Source organism: Aspergillus wentii, assembly GCF_001890725.1.
Source record: "Aspergillus wentii DTO 134E9 unplaced genomic scaffold ASPWEscaffold_2, whole genome shotgun sequence".
In the NCBI taxonomy this organism is placed as follows: Eukaryota; Fungi; Ascomycota; class Eurotiomycetes; order Eurotiales; family Aspergillaceae; genus Aspergillus; species Aspergillus wentii.
In genome coordinates this window covers 4,158,604-4,178,239 of record NW_024467833.1, presented here as the reverse complement: position 1 = coordinate 4,178,239, position 19,636 = coordinate 4,158,604, and the positions used below count along the sequence as shown (strand labels likewise).

General features: G+C 48.7%; 9 protein-coding genes across 9 annotated transcripts; 6 read left to right on the top strand and 3 right to left on the bottom strand.

Annotated features, from left to right (window-relative positions):
• Positions 1 to 595: 595 nt before the first annotated feature.
• ASPWEDRAFT_385377 (uncharacterized protein) lies at positions 596 to 3,682 on the top strand. The gene is made up of 14 exons (XM_040834905.1): positions 596 to 844; positions 911 to 1,274; positions 1,332 to 1,422; positions 1,485 to 1,577; positions 1,629 to 1,729; positions 1,779 to 1,954; positions 2,004 to 2,107; positions 2,167 to 2,294; positions 2,348 to 2,465; positions 2,524 to 2,650; positions 2,703 to 2,967; positions 3,024 to 3,078; positions 3,134 to 3,533; positions 3,582 to 3,682. Exons 1-13 carry the CDS (start codon positions 835 to 837, stop codon positions 3,461 to 3,463), a joined length of 1,962 nt encoding a protein of 653 aa, XP_040693327.1. The 5' UTR covers positions 596 to 834; the 3' UTR covers positions 3,464 to 3,533; positions 3,582 to 3,682.
• On the top strand, positions 3,214 to 4,781 carry ASPWEDRAFT_385312 (uncharacterized protein). Its single transcript, XM_040834903.1, has 2 exons — positions 3,214 to 3,533; positions 3,582 to 4,781. The coding sequence occupies exons 1-2, from the start codon at positions 3,456 to 3,458 to the stop codon at positions 4,653 to 4,655; spliced, it is 1,152 nt and encodes a 383-aa protein (XP_040693326.1). The 5' UTR covers positions 3,214 to 3,455; the 3' UTR covers positions 4,656 to 4,781.
• Positions 4,782 to 4,906: 125 nt separating this feature from the next.
• On the top strand, positions 4,907 to 6,010 carry ASPWEDRAFT_169481 (DSD1 family PLP-dependent enzyme; the record flags this gene model as incomplete). The annotated part of the gene is made up of 1 exon (XM_040830469.1): positions 4,907 to 6,010. The coding sequence occupies one exon, from the start codon at positions 4,907 to 4,909 to the stop codon at positions 6,008 to 6,010; it is 1,104 nt and encodes a 367-aa protein (XP_040693325.1).
• Positions 6,011 to 6,121: 111 nt separating this feature from the next.
• Positions 6,122 to 7,409, bottom strand: ASPWEDRAFT_169480 (uncharacterized protein; the record flags this gene model as incomplete). The annotated part of the gene is made up of 2 exons (XM_040830468.1): positions 6,122 to 6,419; positions 7,003 to 7,409. The coding sequence occupies 2 exons, from the start codon at positions 7,407 to 7,409 to the stop codon at positions 6,122 to 6,124; spliced, it is 705 nt and encodes a 234-aa protein (XP_040693324.1).
• Positions 7,410 to 7,699: 290 nt separating this feature from the next.
• ASPWEDRAFT_25457 (terpene synthase family protein) lies at positions 7,700 to 8,848 on the top strand (the record flags this gene model as incomplete). The annotated part of the gene is made up of 3 exons (XM_040832733.1): positions 7,700 to 7,801; positions 7,857 to 8,178; positions 8,235 to 8,848. 3 exons carry the CDS (start codon positions 7,700 to 7,702, stop codon positions 8,846 to 8,848), a joined length of 1,038 nt encoding a protein of 345 aa, XP_040693323.1.
• Positions 8,849 to 11,450: 2,602 nt separating this feature from the next.
• On the top strand, positions 11,451 to 13,202 carry ASPWEDRAFT_25456 (flavin monoamine oxidase family protein; the record flags this gene model as incomplete). The annotated part of the gene is made up of 1 exon (XM_040832732.1): positions 11,451 to 13,202. The coding sequence occupies one exon, from the start codon at positions 11,451 to 11,453 to the stop codon at positions 13,200 to 13,202; it is 1,752 nt and encodes a 583-aa protein (XP_040693322.1).
• A 988-nt stretch (positions 13,203 to 14,190) lies between these two features.
• Positions 14,191 to 15,240, top strand: ASPWEDRAFT_103634 (sterol desaturase family protein; the record flags this gene model as incomplete). The annotated part of the gene is made up of 1 exon (XM_040827582.1): positions 14,191 to 15,240. The coding sequence occupies one exon, from the start codon at positions 14,191 to 14,193 to the stop codon at positions 15,238 to 15,240; it is 1,050 nt and encodes a 349-aa protein (XP_040693321.1).
• Positions 15,241 to 15,286: 46 nt separating this feature from the next.
• Positions 15,287 to 15,658, bottom strand: ASPWEDRAFT_169476 (uncharacterized protein; the record flags this gene model as incomplete). The annotated part of the gene is made up of 1 exon (XM_040830467.1): positions 15,287 to 15,658. One exon carries the CDS (start codon positions 15,656 to 15,658, stop codon positions 15,287 to 15,289), a length of 372 nt encoding a protein of 123 aa, XP_040693320.1.
• A 1,234-nt stretch (positions 15,659 to 16,892) lies between these two features.
• On the bottom strand, positions 16,893 to 19,450 carry ASPWEDRAFT_66442 (uncharacterized protein; the record flags this gene model as incomplete). The annotated part of the gene is made up of 8 exons (XM_040838852.1): positions 16,893 to 17,328; positions 17,384 to 17,905; positions 17,967 to 18,486; positions 18,547 to 18,771; positions 18,827 to 19,064; positions 19,120 to 19,258; positions 19,314 to 19,364; positions 19,417 to 19,450. 8 exons carry the CDS (start codon positions 19,448 to 19,450, stop codon positions 17,096 to 17,098), a joined length of 1,962 nt encoding a protein of 653 aa, XP_040693319.1. The 3' UTR covers positions 16,893 to 17,095.
• Positions 19,451 to 19,636: the final 186 nt, after the last annotated feature.

Here is a 19,636-nt window from a genome sequence, read left to right as displayed (position 1 = left end):
GCAGATACTCCGCCATGACCCGCTGCCACAGGAGCCTCGGGATTGCTTTGGACGTAATCTCTCGTGGTGGATGGAGGTGACGGGCAACACGTGGGTTCGAGAACTGCTGCTCGAGTATGGTATGCAGCTAGGAGATGCACAGGTGAGAGAAGACGAAAGGTATCCTAAGCCAGAGCCAGGAAATCCAGGACAGAGCTGCGATGTCTGTACTCTTCCACTTTATCGGGAGAATCCAGGCCGTGAGTATGGTTCTGGATGTGAAAAGTATAGGATATGCCCTGTATGTGATCGGCTTGGAGCTCAAGGCGCGGACTTTACAGAAAGACAGCCTGGGTGGACTTTGCAGGGCATTTGAGTGTATAAAACTGCGGATTTGATCACTGTCACTGGCTGCGAAGAAGAGAAAGTTAGATTGATAGATTCATAATAATCAAAAGGAATATTAGACACTGGCCAGCTCTTCGACTCCCCTGCAGTCCCGGCGCCATGATCTGTCTTCCTCTCTGTCGCTGATAATCTGCCGAGCAGCTTTTTCCTCTAGAATGGCGTGGCCTTAAAATGTCTTTAGATACCTGCGGGGCTTAGATGATGGGTTGGGTGATAATATCCTCCAGCTGAACAAAATCTGTAGATCACTACTCGAACAGGGTCTACTTTGAGGGGAGCGGGTCCATTCACTCTCAGCTGCCTTTTCAGCTGCATTTAGGAATATAAATAAATCATGCCCCTCCCAGCACACTTTGCGGAAAATTTAAAATAAGAATATCTTTTTCAGGAGGTTTTTCTTTTGCTGTGCCAAAGGACTTTTCGGTCATTCAAAACCAGTAGCCCAATATGTCTAGTGGTAAGATTCCTCTAGTATTCACGTTATCATCTCATCACGCTGCTGATTAATCTGACTAAGATTCAGATTCCCCAGCTGAAAATGATCCCAAACTCAACAGCACAGTAGAGCCCGAGGTGGTGGCGCAAGATGACAAGGAAGACCGTGTCGAAGAAGATGACCCCGACGCTGACAAACTCAAGCTCGTGGATGGCCAAACCAAGGCTGAAGATGACCCGGAAAAGCTTGATAGCCAAACTACGCTCAGGAACAATGGAACCAAGGTTGAAGATGGCGGCAAGCTTCATTTGATAATCCTCAAGTACGATCAACGAGACGGTAAAGCAAGGCCCGGCGGGCAATTTGCCCAGGCTGATTTGGGCCTCAAAGAAAAGCCCTTGAGCGTGCTGAGAGCATCCCTTTTGAGTGAAGGTCTTTTAAGCAAGAATGAGTGAGATAAAACATCCAACGGTGTATGTGAGTTCAAGCTGGAGCTAACATGATGAAGTGGAAATTTCTGCACTAAAGATGGTGTTTTGGTGCCTGAGAGCACTGGTTTTACAAAATACCTCGGCTTGAATGGAACAAAAGCAGAGGATGTGAGTCCTGTCTCCATGGACTTGTCTCGTTTGGTGTTATTTATCGATGCTGATTGCTGCAGACACACGAGGTATACATCTCCATGCGCAAGAGACTCACGAAAATGGACTCGATTGCCCAGGACTTTTTGAAAAAGGGGGTGGATTTGACCAACGTAAGATCCATAAGTCTACCCTCTAGCATTGGATTTACTGACACAACACAGAAGGAAGCCATCAAGTTTGCAGATGCACCTGCTGCGTCGCTTTTGACTAGTAGATACAATCACAACGACTGGGCAGCCGATTCCAGTTCCGACACCATCATGTAAGTCGCCGCTAAACCATGCAGCTGCTATTTAGTGACACATTCGCAGCCACGCGTCCGATATGACGGAGAAAGAATGGGGGACTGTCATGCGAGAGAACAACCTCCTTTCCGGGCAAACCCTACTCACTGGCCCTGTGCAAAAGGTCATCAAAGTCCTGGACCATCCCGAAATCACCAAGCCGAGGAATGAAGTTGTCGACGTCAAAAGGTCGTATTACTCGGGTATGTTGAATCACGCCACTCATATGTTCCATGCTCACCAATCCCGCAGCGTTTGCCTTGAAGCCGAGAAAGCTCCCCAATTGGGACATCACATTTCAAATGGATGAAAAGACCAAAAGCCAGATTCAGGAACACGGAGTGGACGTTCCGGATGTCAGTGTCTAAGCCCCTGCAAATCAGCACAAGTATAATATATACTGACTTCCAACTAGCACACCTTTCGTATCCCCCGGTTTTATACCGCAGATTCATCGAATGTCAAGATTTTCGAGACGAATGGAGTGATGGAAACCACAATGGCCAATAGTAGCTTTACGCAAAACTCGATTAGTGCAGCCTTGTTAGTATCACCTTTTCGTTCATGCTGAAAGACTGGGCTAATCTGTTGTAAAGAGGGGGGTCAGGATTTGGCATCAGCGCTGCTGTGCATGGGGGTGCAAACTGGAGCAATGATAAAAAAAGCGCGAGTTCTCATTTCAGAGACACCAAATACATGCATGCTGTGTATGAGGTAATCCATCCCATGGACAATCGAAGACTGCCTTGGTAATATATGCTGACTTGAGTAGTTTCCTCGTGTGGAATTGATTCTCAATGAAGAGACTCTTGAACTGAGCGATGAGTGCAAAGCTGATGTTACGATACTGCGCGAAAAACGGTCCGTTGAGGAATTAAAGCGCTTTGAAGATAAATATGGTATGGCTCAATACTGCCACTGCTGTAATCACAGGTCTAAGATAAGGAATAGGCATCCTCTTCGCGCGCAGCATTCACCTAGGCGGCCGATTGGTGTCGATTGATGAATCTGACTCTATCTCGGGCTCTACTGTCGAGGAAAAAATCCGCATTCTCAAGGCATCGGCTGGTGCCTCGTTGTCTGGTTACGGGGCCCAGGCAGAGGTCAATTACAGCCATACAGACAACTCGGGTGATAAATCAACCAAGACGGAAAAGAAGTTCACACATAACATGTCCTGGTCTGCAAATGGAGGTGACACTACGCTGTGCAACAAGTAAGTCAATTGCTAAAAGTAAGGTTTCAAGGAGATTAACCACGATCTTCTATTAGCCCACCAAAATGGTGCCCTACAGTGAACTCCTTTTACAACTGGCGAGTTATGAAGGTAAGTTTGATATTTTTCTACATTCATCTAAGGACGTACTGACCGTTCACTTCAGCAAGATGATGTGATCAATATGTACCAGTTAATTGGCAAACTCAAAGGATATGAAGACATTCCCCAGTTGGTTGACGAGATCACCCATCTCGATCCGGACCCGTTAAGCTACATCAAGTTTTCTCTGGACTTGAAAACGTATCAGGGCATCGTGACTCACAGACGTCTCGCGTTTGGTGCACTTCAGGGTGAGTTTCCTGTCAAGGATACAGTGACCCAAACTAACATGGGATTCGACAGAAACGGGTCACGAAGAGCTCATTTCGAACATCTCATTGTCCAAAGAAGAGTCAGGGAAACCTCTTACCTTGTTTCAAATTGCGATGAATAATCAGAGAACGAATGTGGTCATCGAAGAGAAGACTGCACCAGATAACAAGAACAAGACGTATCATCCCAAGGTGAGCACAGATGGACGATGATGACAATGGCAGCTAACTCCGAGAAAGTTCAAATACGGCGTCCGATACCCTGTTTCCTTCATGACTGCTGAGGATGAGGGGAATGATCCTCTTTTACAGTGTCTTCAGCTTGATGATAACAAGACCCCTGGGCATCTCTATGGAAAACACAATCAAGCCTCGAACATTGTGGTTGAATTTCTCCCAGTGAAGAGGACCAAGAAAACGTGGATTGAGGAGGGATCCCAGATCAAGCTAAGATTTATCCATTTGAAGGGAAACGCCTCGGTGTCTGGATTTTCGAATCTCTACTTCAAAGATGTCCATTACGAGGACGCCCCAACGCTCGACGATATCGTCCCGAAGCCTGAACGTCCGCTTGCACCGGATTTTGATGACTCAGATCGTACAATGTCAGTCGAAATCGATTGTTCAGCGTTGGGGACGACAGGAAAGGATCCCTATGCAGTTGACCATTGTTCTCTTCCACCTGAAATTCGGGAGCAGGCCGCTTTTGTGTACCGGATGGAGGAAGAATATCAGATGTCAAGTGAGGCTCAGGAGAAATATGACGCTGACGTTCGAGAGTGGAAGGTTAAAATGAAGCAAGCCCAAGCTGATCCCCACGGAGCTTATCAAAAGGCAATGAGGCAGTATACAGCTCGGATGAATTCCGTTCTGGCCGTCGAAGACATGGTCTTTGAGATAAACTACCACAACACCGAGAATGAAAAAATCCTCGCAAGACAGCACATGGCAGCAGAGGCACTGGCCGCAAAAAAGAAGAAAGAAGACGAGGAGGAGGTCAAGGCCAAAGTGGACGAAGCCAAACGGGCCGAAGCGCTGAAATCACTTGCTGCGGCCCATGACACGGAAGTCGAGCGACGCAAACAACTATTTTTTGGTAGCTGGGAGCAAGAGAAGAAGAAGTATGAACGGGTGGCATTGACTCTCGACGACGACAAGGCAAAGGCGGTGCGCGCTGCTGTTGCCGAGAAAGAGAAAGCCATGACGCAGTTTATAGAATTCGGCTTGGACGAAGATCTGGCGTTGGCGGACCGGACGGCGGCCTCCAATCCATTTTTCCCTGCGGCGAGGAAAGTGATTGATTTATCATCATAAAGAGTAAAACGGAAAAATGACGGTCAAGGGGGGAGATATGCAGGGATGACAGAGGGGTACAACACCGGAATGGAATGGCGTGGAACTTGTCTTTGGTAGGAATTTGTTAAGTAATAGATAAACATATAAGTAGATAGATGCCATCGACAAGGGTCAGATTCATTATAAAGCCGCCGTTGGTCTGACAGACAACAATTTCCAAATCCCTCTTCTCTCCTTGGATTTTCCATTCTCTATCCACGACTGCCAACATGTACTCCCCACGCATCGGCGACTCGCTAGCCACTCTCGACACCCCTTCCATGATCGTCGACCTAGACCTGATGGAAGCCAACATCCAGAAACTCTTCGACCGTCTCCTCCCCACCGGCCTGAATATCCGCCCTCATCTAAAAACAACCAAAAGCGCCACCCTCGCTCACAAACTCGCCGCCGCAGGAGCAAAAGGCTGCTGTGTTGCCAAGGTGTCGGAGGCGGAGGCCATTGCGGGTGCGGGGTTCGACGATATCCTCATCACATGCGAGATTATCGGCGCACCCAAGGTGAAGAGGCTGGTTGAGTTGTTTCGAAGGCACAGGAATATTCGGATCGTGGTGGATAGTGAGGTGGGCGCGACGGCGATTAATGATGCGCTGGCAGGGTCTGGGATTGAGGAGCCTATTGCTGTGTTGGTGGATGTGGATGTGGGATTAAGTCGGACGGGTGTGAGGGCGGGGGAGCCGGCGCTGGCTCTGGCGAGGCATGTTAGCACGCTGAAGCACCTGCGTTTAATCGGAGTTCAGGGCTACGAGGGCCACGTACAGCACCTTCATGATCGAGAAGATCGTCAGAGGGAATGTCTCGCGTCAATGAAGATATTAACCGACACGGCGGACGCATTCCGTCACGCAGGCCATGACATCCAGGTCGTCACGGGAGGCGGCACGGGCACGGCTGAATTCTGCGCTACAGTCCCTGGCATGACGGAATTGCAGCCTGGGTCGTTTATCTTCATGGACACGGACTACCGCAATGCCGTGGGGACATTCTACTCCAACAGCTTGACGTTGCTGGCTACCGTGATTAGCAAGCAGGGTGAGCGGCAGGTTACCATCGACACGGGGTTGAAGTCGTTGACGACAGATAGTGGGTTGGCAGAGTGTAAGGACGATAGGTACAAGCACAACAATCTGGGAGATGAACATGGCTCGTTGAGCTGGGAGGAGGGAACTCCTGCCTTGGTGGTGGGGGACCGTGTCGAGATGATTCCAAGCCATATCGACCCGACTGTCAACCTGCATGACTTTTACTATGCTTATCGGAACGGGGTTATTGAGGAGATCTGGGCTGTGGATTCAAGAGGAAAGGTTCAGTAGATAGGGCGATTAGTACAAATATTATTCAGACTATCCTCTTCGTGGTTAATGTATACCTGTTTCAAAAATATCCCACTCAAGCTATTTGATAATGACGCTGATTTATCAAGCTCATACGATGTATCCAAGATCATCGATTGAAGGACAGTGATATTGAAAGCACCAGCTACTTTCAGTGAGACAAGCTGGTGTTTCAGCAAGGCATACATTTGTCGATGAGAAGACGCGATTCCGGCCCCCTATATCTGCATCGACGCCACCAGAGCCTCCAGATCGACAGTGGCGAAAGACTTGGTGGTCTAGGAAGTAGGCGGCAGGAAACTGGTTCACCGTCCAATTCTGTGCACGCTGGGGATCCACATCCTTTGGGGGCTCTGAATTTGCTGCGTATCTGCATCGTCGACCTGTTCTAGTATAGTTAGAAAGTGTAGAAAGGTGATTGAACCACTATTATCGCAGGCATTCGGGCAAATCCCGGCCACAGCGTCTTTTGCGGGATTGACATTCGTGGCAAGGACGCGGCGCCAGGTCTGACTGGGTATCTTGGGGCATGATCAGTTGGTTTAAAGTCAATATGTGATAGGAATTTCCCAAGCAACAAATTACGTAGAGGGGGTTTCATCTTTAGTGGGTTTTCTTTCTTTCTTCCTGACTAGCTGTATAGAAGGATTGTTAATGTGGTGCTCCAGCCTGGATACTTTGAGCAGTGGGTGAAGGAGTTTCAGGTCTGAGATCACTCTCACTTGATAAATGCTGGGTGTATTGTATATATGAGTGTTCTCAAACAGTGGCCCAATCTAGTCGACACTTGCATTTCAGATATCGGCAGAAAGACAGAAAGACGACTTGCCCTCTTCACATTACCCCAGACATTTATATTCTTTGACTTGGGTCTCTTTAATCAAGCAATGGCTCCTAGAAAATCATGCAGAGTTGTATTACTCTTTGTCAAGCATGACCCATAATTCTAACGAACCAACACCCCACGATACCTCATCTTTCCATTCTGAAGCGTCTCCATGGCATCAACGCCACCCTCGATCAACGGGAAAGCCATCGTCGTCAGGACAATCTTCTCGGCCGCAAATTTCATCAAGCTGTGTAGACTGTTGCGCAAGGCAACTAGCGGACCTTGAATGCCGACACCCTTGAAATTCATGGCTCGAAGAGACACTAGCGTGGGGGCGAAGTCAACGGTTAGAGGATAGATCGAACCGCGAACTTCCAGTAGGGGATGAGGCCGGAGGGTTAGGATGAGCATTTGATAGATGAGCGTTAGAGACGTACGAGGCATAGTCGACGGCGGCGCTACCGCACAGCAGGAGGTCGTCAACGGGCTTGAAGTTGGGATCGTCCTCTCCAGCTCGGAAAACAGGTATTCAGAAGCCGAATGCCTCATCGCGGTTGGCCTGAGCTGGAAAGAACAACGGCGTGCCGGCTTATTGCGGATGTCAACTGATGGCTAGTTGATTATCAGGACACTAAAGCATACGTCGCGTGAGCCAAGTCGAAGGATTCTTCCTTCACGACGTTAGCAGATGGGGGCCGTGTATCACTTTTAAAGCCACAGGAGAGATGTATATATATATTATATATGTCCTGGGCCACATTGAGGTGCAAGTCATTGAGTTAAAAGCCGCCCCCAAATCTTGCAGTTTGTTTAATACTGCCCCTATTGAAAACGCCACAATGGCAGTGATGCAGAATCTTCCTGAATATGAACGCCTTCACCAGGAACCAGTGACCAGGTCATGCGCAATTCCTTTGAAAATGCGAGACCTATCCCTTCAGGTTTGATTGATCTTCTGGTACTTTGTGATTGCCGCTGACAAGTCAAACCATATAGTTACAACTTCCTCACTATGATATTGTGAATGGTCCTCCATCGCGCTGCGTGTACGTCATAAGTGCCCATTTGGCATTCAAGACCTCAATCCAGCCCGAAAAGGCCAAGGATACCAACAGAATACTCGAGTCGTGTAAAGCTGAAGTGGGCGCCGTCAACCTCTTCTTCCCGGACATCAAATCCGAGTCGGTTCGAATTTGTATGGCTGCATGGCTCGCAGCCAATTGCGCGGTGGATGATGAGCTGGAAGAGATGCACCCGGCTGACGGGGTTCGTGTCTTGGAAGAGAGCATTGCTATGCTCCAGGCAGACAGATCGAATCGTAAGTCGCTCCGGTATTGTAGCATTCTTACAAACCTTAACTCACTATATTCATAGAATACCCAGCGGGTGCAGTCCCATTTGTCCTATTCACTTTCCGTGACTACTGCAGCGAGAACCTCGGTCTCTCCGGCACAGCTTTCCACAACCTCACCAACGACATTTGCCGTATGTGCCAGGGACACCGTGACGAGCTTTTATTTCGTCAAGAAAAGCTCCCCAACAACCTGGAAACCTACCTGCACATTCGTGGGCGGACAATGGGGATTGATCCGTTCTTTACGCTCATCTGCAGCCCGTACCCGGGAGTTGATCCGGAATTCGTCTCCAGAGTCCAACAACTTCAAAGCATGGTCGGCTTGGTCGTCGGCCTTCAAAATGACCTCATTGGGCTTGAAAAGGATTGTCGAAATGGGGAGATGATGAACGCAGTTTTGGTTTCGCTGCGCGAACAGGCAGGTGGGGACGAGATATTTCCCGAGGTTGTTGGGGAGATATGTCGGATCCACAACGCCAGTCTATGTACTGCTATGGAAATATATCAGAGGCTGAAGGTGGAGGTTAGTGGGAAGAGGTACGAGGAGGTTCTGCCCACTACGGCGCTGGCCTTTGCGGAAACCCATTTGAAGTGGTGTGCATCGGCCAAGAGATACCAGGCAACACTAGAATAGGTGAGATAGTATTGAGATATCTTACCCAATAACATAATAGACCTGATCAAGGGCTGATTACATGTATTGGTAGTAGGTATTACTGTCCTTGTGTACTAGTAGAATCAAAAGCAAGGCAGCATGAGATTGCTTTCTGCCCCCATTATATAGCCTGCTCCACACTTAATAAAAAAAAATCACGCTAATGGTAGCTTTTATCACTCGAGGAAGACTGTCATCTGCTGATATGTTACTAGGCAACCGATAAAAAAGGGGCCAAACTCCCCAGGAGACTCTCATACAGGGCCTAATATCCATTGGCACGACATAGCACAGCGTTTCATCCCGCTAGAACCGCAAAGGTCGATTTAATTCTGCCCACCGGACACCGTCTTTCTAAGAATTTGGTTATCACAGCAGAATTACAGCACATCCATAACAATCCGAAGATTTGGAGTCACCCCCTACATTTTGATCCAGAGTGCTGGGTCAGGTGTTTATTAATTTTAATCTAACATAACGTCTCCTGCATAAGACTTACATTTTGTTATTATTCATTGATCTGGATTGACTATTATTTGCTAAAATACCAGTACCACAACCAGACCTATAAAGGTGTTAGTGGAAGTGAGCATGGCATTTGTTTACAGAACTTGATACTTTAGCATTGACGCTTACTTTCTGTTAAACTTATAGCATTTGACTTTTTCAGTGACTGAGTTACAAAAGTTGCCTACTGGGCCAGAGTCTTGCCTCATCATACTTTACTAGATAGCAGCTCTCCAACAGACGCCACAGATACAGTCAGATGGCTTAAATCTGAGCTCTGCATCACTAAACTCAACGCCATCATTATAAATATAGAATTGGGAAATACTAGGGGCTAGCCATCAACACCCCTATTGCAGAGGTAGAAGAGCATTTCGACATCAACGCAGCTGGCCCCGTCTGCTTTTTGAAGCCACCGTCCCCATATTTGTGGTGATCTCAACAGTCTTTGGTAGTATTGCGCTTCAGAAGGACCTGACAGTCCCCAACGTCGCGTATGGCATGTCAAAGGCAGCGGTTAACTTCTTCACGGCCAAGATCCATCACGAGAATCCGCGGTTGATTGCATTCCCTATCCATCCGGGCTGGGTCAAGACTGAATTGGGAAACTCTATTGCGACTGCTATTGGCAGACAGAAGCTCCAGTTACGCTTGAAGCCAGTGCCTGTGGGGTAAGAAGTCTTTATTCCCTTCCGGAGACTGCAAAGCTAATTTGCTTTTAGATCCGAGCATCCTCAAGAGAAGCAACCGGAGGTGATTTATCGGATATGACGCTAGCTATCCATGGTAAACCTATGATGTCTTGATCCAAGAGAAAAGGGTCAATATATAGACAATTATTTGGTACAAATGGTTATTCGGCCCGACTCTCCTCTTCGTGGTTAATCTGTTAAAACGTATAGAAGTCTGCAAAATTGAAGCTTTCCTATCAACTTGCATCAGCGCCACAGTAGAAAAGCTGGTAGTGTGCGCCGCATGCGAGAGGGATATCATTAATATCATAATTCCTCCCTACTAAAGCTTGGAAAGGGTACCTCTGGTTATCAGCAACAGCAGTCCTAACCCTAATTAGCAGCTGTTATGAGTCCCTTGCCCATGTCACCGAACTGGATCATCGAGAAAGTGGTGAGGTGCCGGCCTTATACCACATGTGCTGCATTCTTCCTTGGGGATGACCTGCTTCATGCAGAAACCCGATCCGCCAGTTGAGGAATTTTCGATTTCCCCCGTTGGTTTCATATGGTTTCCTCGCTCTATCTGAACTATATGGGAAGGATCTGGGCCCAGAGAAAAGGTCCAGTTTGTTGCGCCTCAAACTACTATCGAGTATCCTTTTGCTCCCCCGTCTGAGGAGCATTTGGGCGCCTCTAAAAAACCCTGTTAGCCAACCACCCATGACTGGTTATATACGAGCATTTAGCTGATATCATCTAGTGGGAACTTCTCCAACCGCTTTTAATCATGGTGAGCATTTCTACTGCCGATATGACGCACAGAATGACTTTCTGAAATCTCCCATTCCGGAAATACAAAACTATCACACCCGCAAGAGTTGTCCTCATCAATTACAGCCCAATTTGACGATGCACTGATAAAGGCTCTTCCTCAGCTTGCAATCAGTACCCGCTGATCGACCCAACCTTTGACCTCTCAGGCATTCTACAACCGTTCTCAATTGCCCTGAAATCTGCCGAATCCAACTGCCCATCAGAATATCATCGATTGTTGTAAACAAAACACCAAAAATGATACGGAAGCATACAACAGCACGGATTCGCTGGACCCAACTGCCAAGGGTACCTTGCTGGCTGCAAAGCCAAGCCAAGATACTTCATACCTGCAAAATCATCATCCGGATCAATTGGGCGGCTTGATTGGACCATTCATTCCGACGACAGCGGGAAGCATTGTATACAATTCTCAAGGTCCCCGCCAAGGAGACCGCCAAGATGCAAAACAACACCGCTATACAAACGACGTGAAGATCGTTATAAAGACTCTAGAGGACCCGCGGGGTCGGTTCTATTTAATCAAACAAAAATCTCATGGACAGGGAGGGAGAGCAACCGCGACAATGGCAATCCAATTGACAGTCGCTTGTTTGGCGCTGTTCGGCCTCCCTGTGTTCGGGACGCATGTGGCAAGAGAAGAGAAGAAGCCTCTCTTGAAGGACTTTGATGCGCTTGGAGCATGGTTTCAAGGTGTGTCATCTATCGAGACTTCGAATAGAACAGCCAACACGCCCAACGACAAGAATGCCTCGATTGCCATTGTTGGTGGCGGGATTTCCGGCCTCGCCACCGCTCTCATGCTCGACAGCGTGGGCGTGCATAATTGGGAGATCATCGAGGCCAGTGATCGGGTTGGGGGGCGCTTCCGCACCATCTTTGTTGGCGGCACGCAGGAATGGGCGGAAATGGGCCCGATGAGGCTTCCCCACAGTGTCACCTACAACGACGGCGAGACGGTCGAGTATACAGACCATGCCATGGTGTTTCAGCTGGCGGAGATGCTCAATCAGATGAACGACAACGACCCGCAGTGGAAGATTGATTTCATTCCCTGGGTGCAACATCACCCGAACGAATTGATTGCTCTCGACACGAGACGCCATCCCGATGGACGGATTCCCACCCGTGCGGAAATCGAGGCGGATCCCAGTCTGGAAGAGCCGGAAGCGATCACAACCGAACAGTTCAATGACACGCAAGACCAGATGGATCAGATTCTGGAGCAAAAGTCGACGCTCCAATCACTTCAACGCGACGTCTGGCGCGCTCATCGTCGGGCGATGGACCAAGGCCTCGATGACTGGAGCGAACAAGCCATGATGCGACACGTTTTCAACGCGAGCGAGAACATCACCGACCAGATCTGGACCTCCAGCGACTACGACGTCTTCTGGGATGAACTGCACCACAACTCCAATCTCGGGCTGGATGGCAGTAAAGACTCGTTGGGCAAGACGGAGTGGAAGTGCATTGATCGCGGCTTCAACCGGCTGGCCGACGCATTCCTTCCCCATGTTCGGGATCGACTCTCCCTCAATCGCAAGATTCGCAAGCTCCAACCTGTGAAGGATCATCTGAATCGCACCAAGACCCAGCTGTCCTGGTATCCGAGTGTCAGCAACCGAACGGCGGAATCGAAACAATACGACTACACCATCATGGCGGTTCCATTCACCATGACCCGCTTCATGGACCTGCCCACCTTTTCCTCCGTTCTGGGTCGTGCCATCAGCGAGGCCGGACTGCGGTTCAAGTCCGCCTGCAAGGTTGCCCTGCTATTCTCCGAGAGATTCTGGGAGAAGGGCGAGAAGCCCATTTTTGGTGGCTATTCAAAACCACCCAGCGAGCCCGTCGGAGCATTGTACTATCCTGTATATGGCTTGAACGAGTCTCGTCCCGGATTGATCATGCACTACCGCGGAGGAGACTGGAGTGATCGACTTGTGAGTTTCTCCGACGAAGAGCACGTCCAGACGGTGCTCGATTCGATTGTTGATTTGCATGGTGAACATGTGAGGGATCTGTATACCGGTCATTATGAGCGTTTGTGTTGGTTGCAGGATGAGCATACTGCTACAGCCTGGTGTCGACCGGATGTCGCGCAGCACAAGCTTTATATCCCCGCCTACCACCAGACAGAACACAATACCATCTTTATTGGCGAGCATACTGCACCCACGCACGCGTGGGTGAGCTCATCGTTGCACTCCGCCGCTCGAGGATCGATCCAGCTGTTGTTGGAGTTGGGACTGGTGAATGAGGCCAAGGAGTTGAATGACCGATGGATGGGGCGATGGATTCATGGGAAAAAGTGACCATGTACATAGGCTGATACTTTCAGTGCGGTTTAAGGTGTTCTATGCGAAAATGCCGTTCTTGACTTCACATGCTGCAGATTATGAACCATGACTCGTCTCAACAATCTTCGATTACTGACTAGATCGAAGAAACACCAAACATAATCTAAAAAGATTAAGAAAGAAAAACATACAACAGCAGGGATAGTCACCCACCGAATTACTAACCAGCTGGCGTGTGGCTTATGGACTTGATGGTTGGGTGGGTGCTGGGTGTACTTAAGATGGCCCCTGCATGACCTAGTTATACCTCAAATTTGAGATTGTTTGAAATGGGCTGCTGAGGTCTTAGGTGGATGACCATTACCACAGGAGATCTAATCTACCTACTACTCGGCTGTCATAAATACCTGCTCAACACAGTAAAGGTAGACCGGAACATAAGTCTGATTCATTGATAGTGTACATATCCAGTAGAGTACAGTAAGTAGAGTAGTTTGATTATTCATCTTACGGCCGAAGTTTGGTTCGCAACGTTTACTAAATTTGGTATCCTTTCTGATGATCTCCCATGGCCGGATGTGTGGAGTGGGGGGAATATCCCCGCCCAACTGTCTTAGCCGATTGATTAGGCATCTTTATAAGGTCTACAGGCAGTGAATAATCTGCTATATTTCTTAAAACCAATATTGTACCCTTCTAAACAATATCAATGAATGTGAATCACAGATCGATTGTGATGGTTGCAGGAGACTGGTATAGCTATCTCTGGAATAAAACTGGAGAATTGTAGAAACACAGAGCGTAGATCCACAAGTCATCAGGTTGATCGCATCGCCTCAGACATTATAGTAGTTCCAAGTGGCAAGCCAACCGAGACTTCACATGCTACCTAGGATACTGGAGATATATGTAGAGGCGGGATTCCACACGAAACACCGATAGATCTATCTTCTTTACCCTTTCTCTACCAGCCCTCCTCTTTATCAATTTTCTGCACCTAAAGATGGCAATTCCAGCACGTAACCCCAAAGACTCTATGAAGTCGACATGGCGGTCCTGGGATCGAAAGTCGTGGAATCGAGGCCATTGGATGCTGGAGATCCTGAATGTTCACCATGTCGAAGAGGATAAAGCTGTTCCCGTTCATGAAAAGACAGACAAAGTCCCCTATGCCAAAGAATGGCACTTCCATCGATACGTCATCGTCCATGCTTTCCTACCACTTATACTACACCAACTCTACGTCAACTACACTGCCTCGAACCTCTCGCCATGGATGGTCTTTCTGTTCTACCATGTGGCGTTGACATTCAACTCCGTCCATGAAGTGCATATCCTTCGTCGCCTGGGTCACCTGCACGGCTTTTTGGACGGTGATAAGCATCCCCGGGATGGTGTGCCCGACGTGGGCGTCTCAGAAACCGTCCAGTCTGTACTATCCGTCATGATCTTCCGTCCGATCATGACTGTGCTCCTGGCATATCGGCCTGAGGAGGCACCCTCCTCTATCCGGTGGGGATGGCTCTTTTTCGAGACGGGGGTTTACGCCGTGGTGCTGGACTTTTGGTACTATCTCTTCCATCGATCGATGCACGAGACCGACAGCCTCTGGCAGTTCCATCGCACGCACCACCTCACCAAACACCCCAACCCGCTGCTGACAGCGTATGCCGACCGGGTGCAGGAGTTCTTCGATATCGTCGGGGTTCCCATGATGACCTACGGCACCATGAAACTCATGGGCTTCCCTCTGGGATTCTATGAATGGTGGGTGTGTCAGGAATATATCGTCTTCACTGAGATCCTCGGCCATAGTGGGCTGCGCATCGCCGTCACTGCCATAAATCCATGGACCTGGTTTCTCAGATTGTTTGGGATGGAGTTAATGCTGGAGGACCACGATCTACACCATCGCCGGGGTTGGAAGTCGAGTTATAACTATGGGAAACAGACTCGCGTCTGGGATCGCCTGTTTGGAACTTGCCTGTCTCGCATTGAGACAACTGGGGAGAATATTGACTACGTCAACACTGCGGATCTGCCGCTTTGGTGAATGCTGTAAATAGGACACGTATCGATAATGAGGAATGCATTTCGTACTAGGTAAACATGGTTTTGTACAGCTGCTCAGCTTGTAGAATAGCCGGTCGACTCTGATTAGACATGATTGCCGCCCATGTCCCATGCAAGCTTGTGTAGCTGTGAATATTGGATGACACAGCATCCTTAATCGGGCCAGTCAATGGGGGCAGAGGCCGTGTGAGGCTTAGGCTTTGGGCCCAATTGTCATGGACCTGACTATGCAGCACGTAGGGCAGCTGCGCAATGGCAATAGGCCCCGAGAAATCGCTGGTATTGAGGATAATCAATTCTCCCTTAGGCTGCGACTCCCAATCAGCATAGAAGATGAGCCAACCACCACCTGATGCGAACGGAACCTGTTTTTTGTCTTGTAAAGTGAGACGCTGCATTCACATGCAATAGTCACCAAAGAAAGAAGTCCGGAACCTTGTGGTCATATGTACTAAAGTCAGCATGATGGCGGGTTAAATAGTAGATCTCTCCCTTTTAAAACAAGATTTCAACACAAGACGGTCTTATATAGTTCGAGCGCATCACAGTTTCAACCGAGAGTTCGTCCGACCACACAGGCTGGTCAGCACCATTAGATACCCCAGATGAACCTGCTTGCCAGGGAATTGCGTCACTGTCTTTACTAAGATAAACTCCGCACCGAGGTTCTTCGCCAAGTGGGGTTTAAGAAACGCAGGATTAGACAAATCCCACTGGTCATTCTCGTATAGATTGGGCAGCATGGCGTGGCAATGACGCAAAGTCAGCGGCTTGTGTCTTTTCCACAGCTCATTCTAGACCTGGCTGTTATAAGTCCCGCAGGAGCGGACGAGTCATTGGGAGCAGTAGTTGAGATCCCATGTCTCTTCGTCAGACGATAATTCAGTATTGTCGCCCCCAAGGCCTCGATGGCGGAGATACTCTGCAGGTGCCGGTTGATTGGCATCAGCGATTGCAGTTCGTATGGCAGACCCCTGTTTAAAGAGTTGACGCGCCTCATCGGGGACGCAGTAATTGACTGCCATGATACAAAGAGTGAACTATTCTAACGGGGTGTTAAACATTATTAAATAGAAGGGGGATACGCTTTTTATACTGCACTGCCGTCTCCACTTATGTCGTGCACTTATGTCGTGCATTTATGTATGCTATGAATGATGGTGTAACAGTCAATCAGGAGGTATAAATCAAGGGTGTCTGGAATGACAAACATCTATTTACTCTTCAGATATTCAAATTAACAGCCAGCAATATTTATCACGGACATGCAACCTAAGAGAGCAGTGAGAATCGCCAACTGCTAAGGCGCAGCTAGTATATAAAGTGCCTCTCCATACAAGACTGATGCTAATCGATATAAGCGGCCTGGGCATCCACATGTACAACCAGGCCAAGTACGGCCCTGTCGATGTTATTACGGGCGACTATCGACGAACAAAACCATGCTGGCCAACCTATATATCGGTAATAGTAGAGCCTTACCCCTCTCGTAGAGTATATAAAACTGAATAGGAAGGACAGTCTACTAGCCAAGGATATGGGTGGCAGTGTCCATATTCAAATACAAGTACTATTCTTTCAGCGTGATACACCGAGGTTCTACCTTCATATGTACTATGATTGATGGATAAAGCCATGCTGAATTCGATTAATATCATATCTTGTGACCATCTGGATCCTTTCATAAAAGCACAGCCAGAAAGGCAACCGTCAGAGTCATCGAATGTATCCAACGTTCCATCCGTGCAGGTTAAATTAGACATTATATTAGTTCCTCGACACAAAGCAAACAATACCGAACGAAAGCAAAAAGCAGTATAGCCCTTGAATCCAATCTAGTTTGGCAGCTCCGATTCGTTTGGCCGCACCGATGCGGGGGAGATTCCCAGCAACGGAAGGGTGGCTTTGCGAGGGCCGACGGGGACATCGTCGCCCTCAGAGTCACTGTCTTTGACCTTGTTCTTTTCGCTTATCACCTCATTGGTGCGCTCTTGAATTAAGTCGCCCAGGTTGTGATACTTGCGACTCTTATCTGTCCGGTATTGATCATCCATCGTCCGAAACATAGCTTTCAACATTGTCAGCAACTGTTGCGATCCATGCGCCTCATTTAAGATTCTTACCATAGGTGGCCTCCCGAAGCTCTTCCCGGACCGCAGACAAGTGCTGGGCGTAATTCTCCACCAGCGCCCACTGACGGTAGTGGATTCCCTTTGTCCTCGCCATGTGCGCGTACTTCTGGTTAGCATGCTTTTTGGGTGGAGGACCGGCAAGGTCATTGATGTAGTAGTCCCATGGCTGCTCGAGGGGATCCTGTTCCGCCCACTCGTTTAAGCCTCTGGTGACGTCAAAGCTCCCATTCTTGTCCCACAGTGGCACTACTGGAGTGGGGTGTTGGTCCTTTGCGTCCAGCCACGGCTCCGGGTTGGTGATCATATCGGCGGTGTTTGTCCCCTCCTTTGCCTTGGCGCCATTGTAATCCGCCACATAGGTAGGGACATCGTCGTAGTTGAACAGAGCAGCAGGCCCATCGCGTCGGAGCGGGTTCCATGCATGCTTGGGGCGGTTCACGGGCAAGTGCTCGGCGTTGACACCCAGGCGATGGCGCTGGGTGTCAGGGTAAGCAAAGATACGGGCTTGGAGGACTGTCCTTTGTCAGCAATTGACTGAGATAAAAAAGAGAGAGAGAATGCAGATTTCACGTACTCGGATCAGGGGCAATATCCCAACCCGGAACGACGTTGGCCGCACAGAAGGCCGCCTGTTCAACTTCGGCGAACTGGTTGAGCGGGAGCCGGTTCAGCTGGAGCCGGCCGACCTCGATCGTTTTGATGATATCGTCTTGGTCTTTGGGGAAGACTTTGCTGGCATCCAGAATATTGACCTTCACCTTCGGCACATCCTCTGGTTGGATGATATGCGCCTTGACAATCCACTCGGGCCAATGGATGCCTTTGATAGCATCGTCAAGTTTCTTGATCTCTTCCTTGGCTTTATCCTGCTCTGCCTTTGAGAGCTTGCCACCCTGGAGTTTTGCATTCAGCTCCGCCTGTCGACCTTTGTACTCGTCCACCTTATCGTTGTTGTTTGAGATCTGTTTGTACAGTCTGCGAGTGTGGTAGTCAGGGTCAAGGCCAGCCTGAGAAGCAGCTTCGGCGTTGGTGAAGGGCGTGTGGATTTCATGCGCCGGCTCCAAAGTGATTCGCACATAGGAGTATGTTTGGCACTTAGGGAGGTACGATGTCAGCGGATATCAGATAGGCAGTGGTTTAGGGGCGTTGCATACATCCTTGACAAACATGTACGTGTTCAGACTGCGGATTGTGATATCATTGTATCTCCTCGGGGTTCCATCATCACTGTGGAGTCGAATTGACGAATTAAGCGCCTCCTGGTTCTTCGTGATGAAGTCAAAGTGCATGTTGGGGTCTGAAAGACCACTCCACGGACACTTTTTGGTCACGTGGTTGTTGGTGATGATTTTTCCATTGTCCCAGATAGAGAACACGCCCTGGTATTGCATAAGAAGCTGTTGTAAACAGGATGCGTGGGCTTCATTTACATACCGGCCAAAAGAAGGCCCAGTCCAGATTGCCTTCGTCGGTGTAAAACTTGAACGCAAATCCTCTGGTGTCTCTGACCGTGTCGGCAGAGCCCCGGAATGCCGACGTGGTGGACAGACGAGCGAACAAGGGTGTCTTCTTACCCTTTTCGGAGAGGAAGTCGGCGCAGGTATACTTCTGGATCTCGTCACTGGTCACCGTGAACTCTCCGTAGGCGCCGCATCCATTAGCATGCCCGAATCTATATCCAAGTATCAGCCTCTGCTTTGTTCCAAGTCGGGTGGATAGAAATTGACCTTTCAGGGATACGCTCACGGTCCAGATGAGCAATCTGGTCCATCACATAGTTATCCTGCAGGATCTGTGATATTTTGTATGTGTTGCCATTTTTCTGCTGGATCTTGTTGGAATGCAATGGGTTGTCAATCGGACATCCTAGGGTAATCATGAGTACTCATAGCAACCCAAGGATATTCCAGGGCAAACCAACCATTTGGCATTGTAAATGACTTGGTATACCAGTCCGCAGTTTTCTGGGGGGCTAGTAGGAGTAAGTATGATATTTCAAAAGCAAAATGCCTTGGAGAGAATACCTGGGTGCCGCCCTGCTGTGTTGATACCCGCCATGGTGGATGATGTTCACTTGTCTGAATGTACTTTATCGCAGATAGATTATGATCTTGTCCAGCCAGTTCAGCAGAGAAGTCCTCCGACCCTTCTTATAGCAATCGTCTACCTTAGAAAGGTATCTCAGTAACAGAATCTGCTCTTGAAAACTTTATTCGAAGTTACAGTAAAAAACCAACGTTGGTT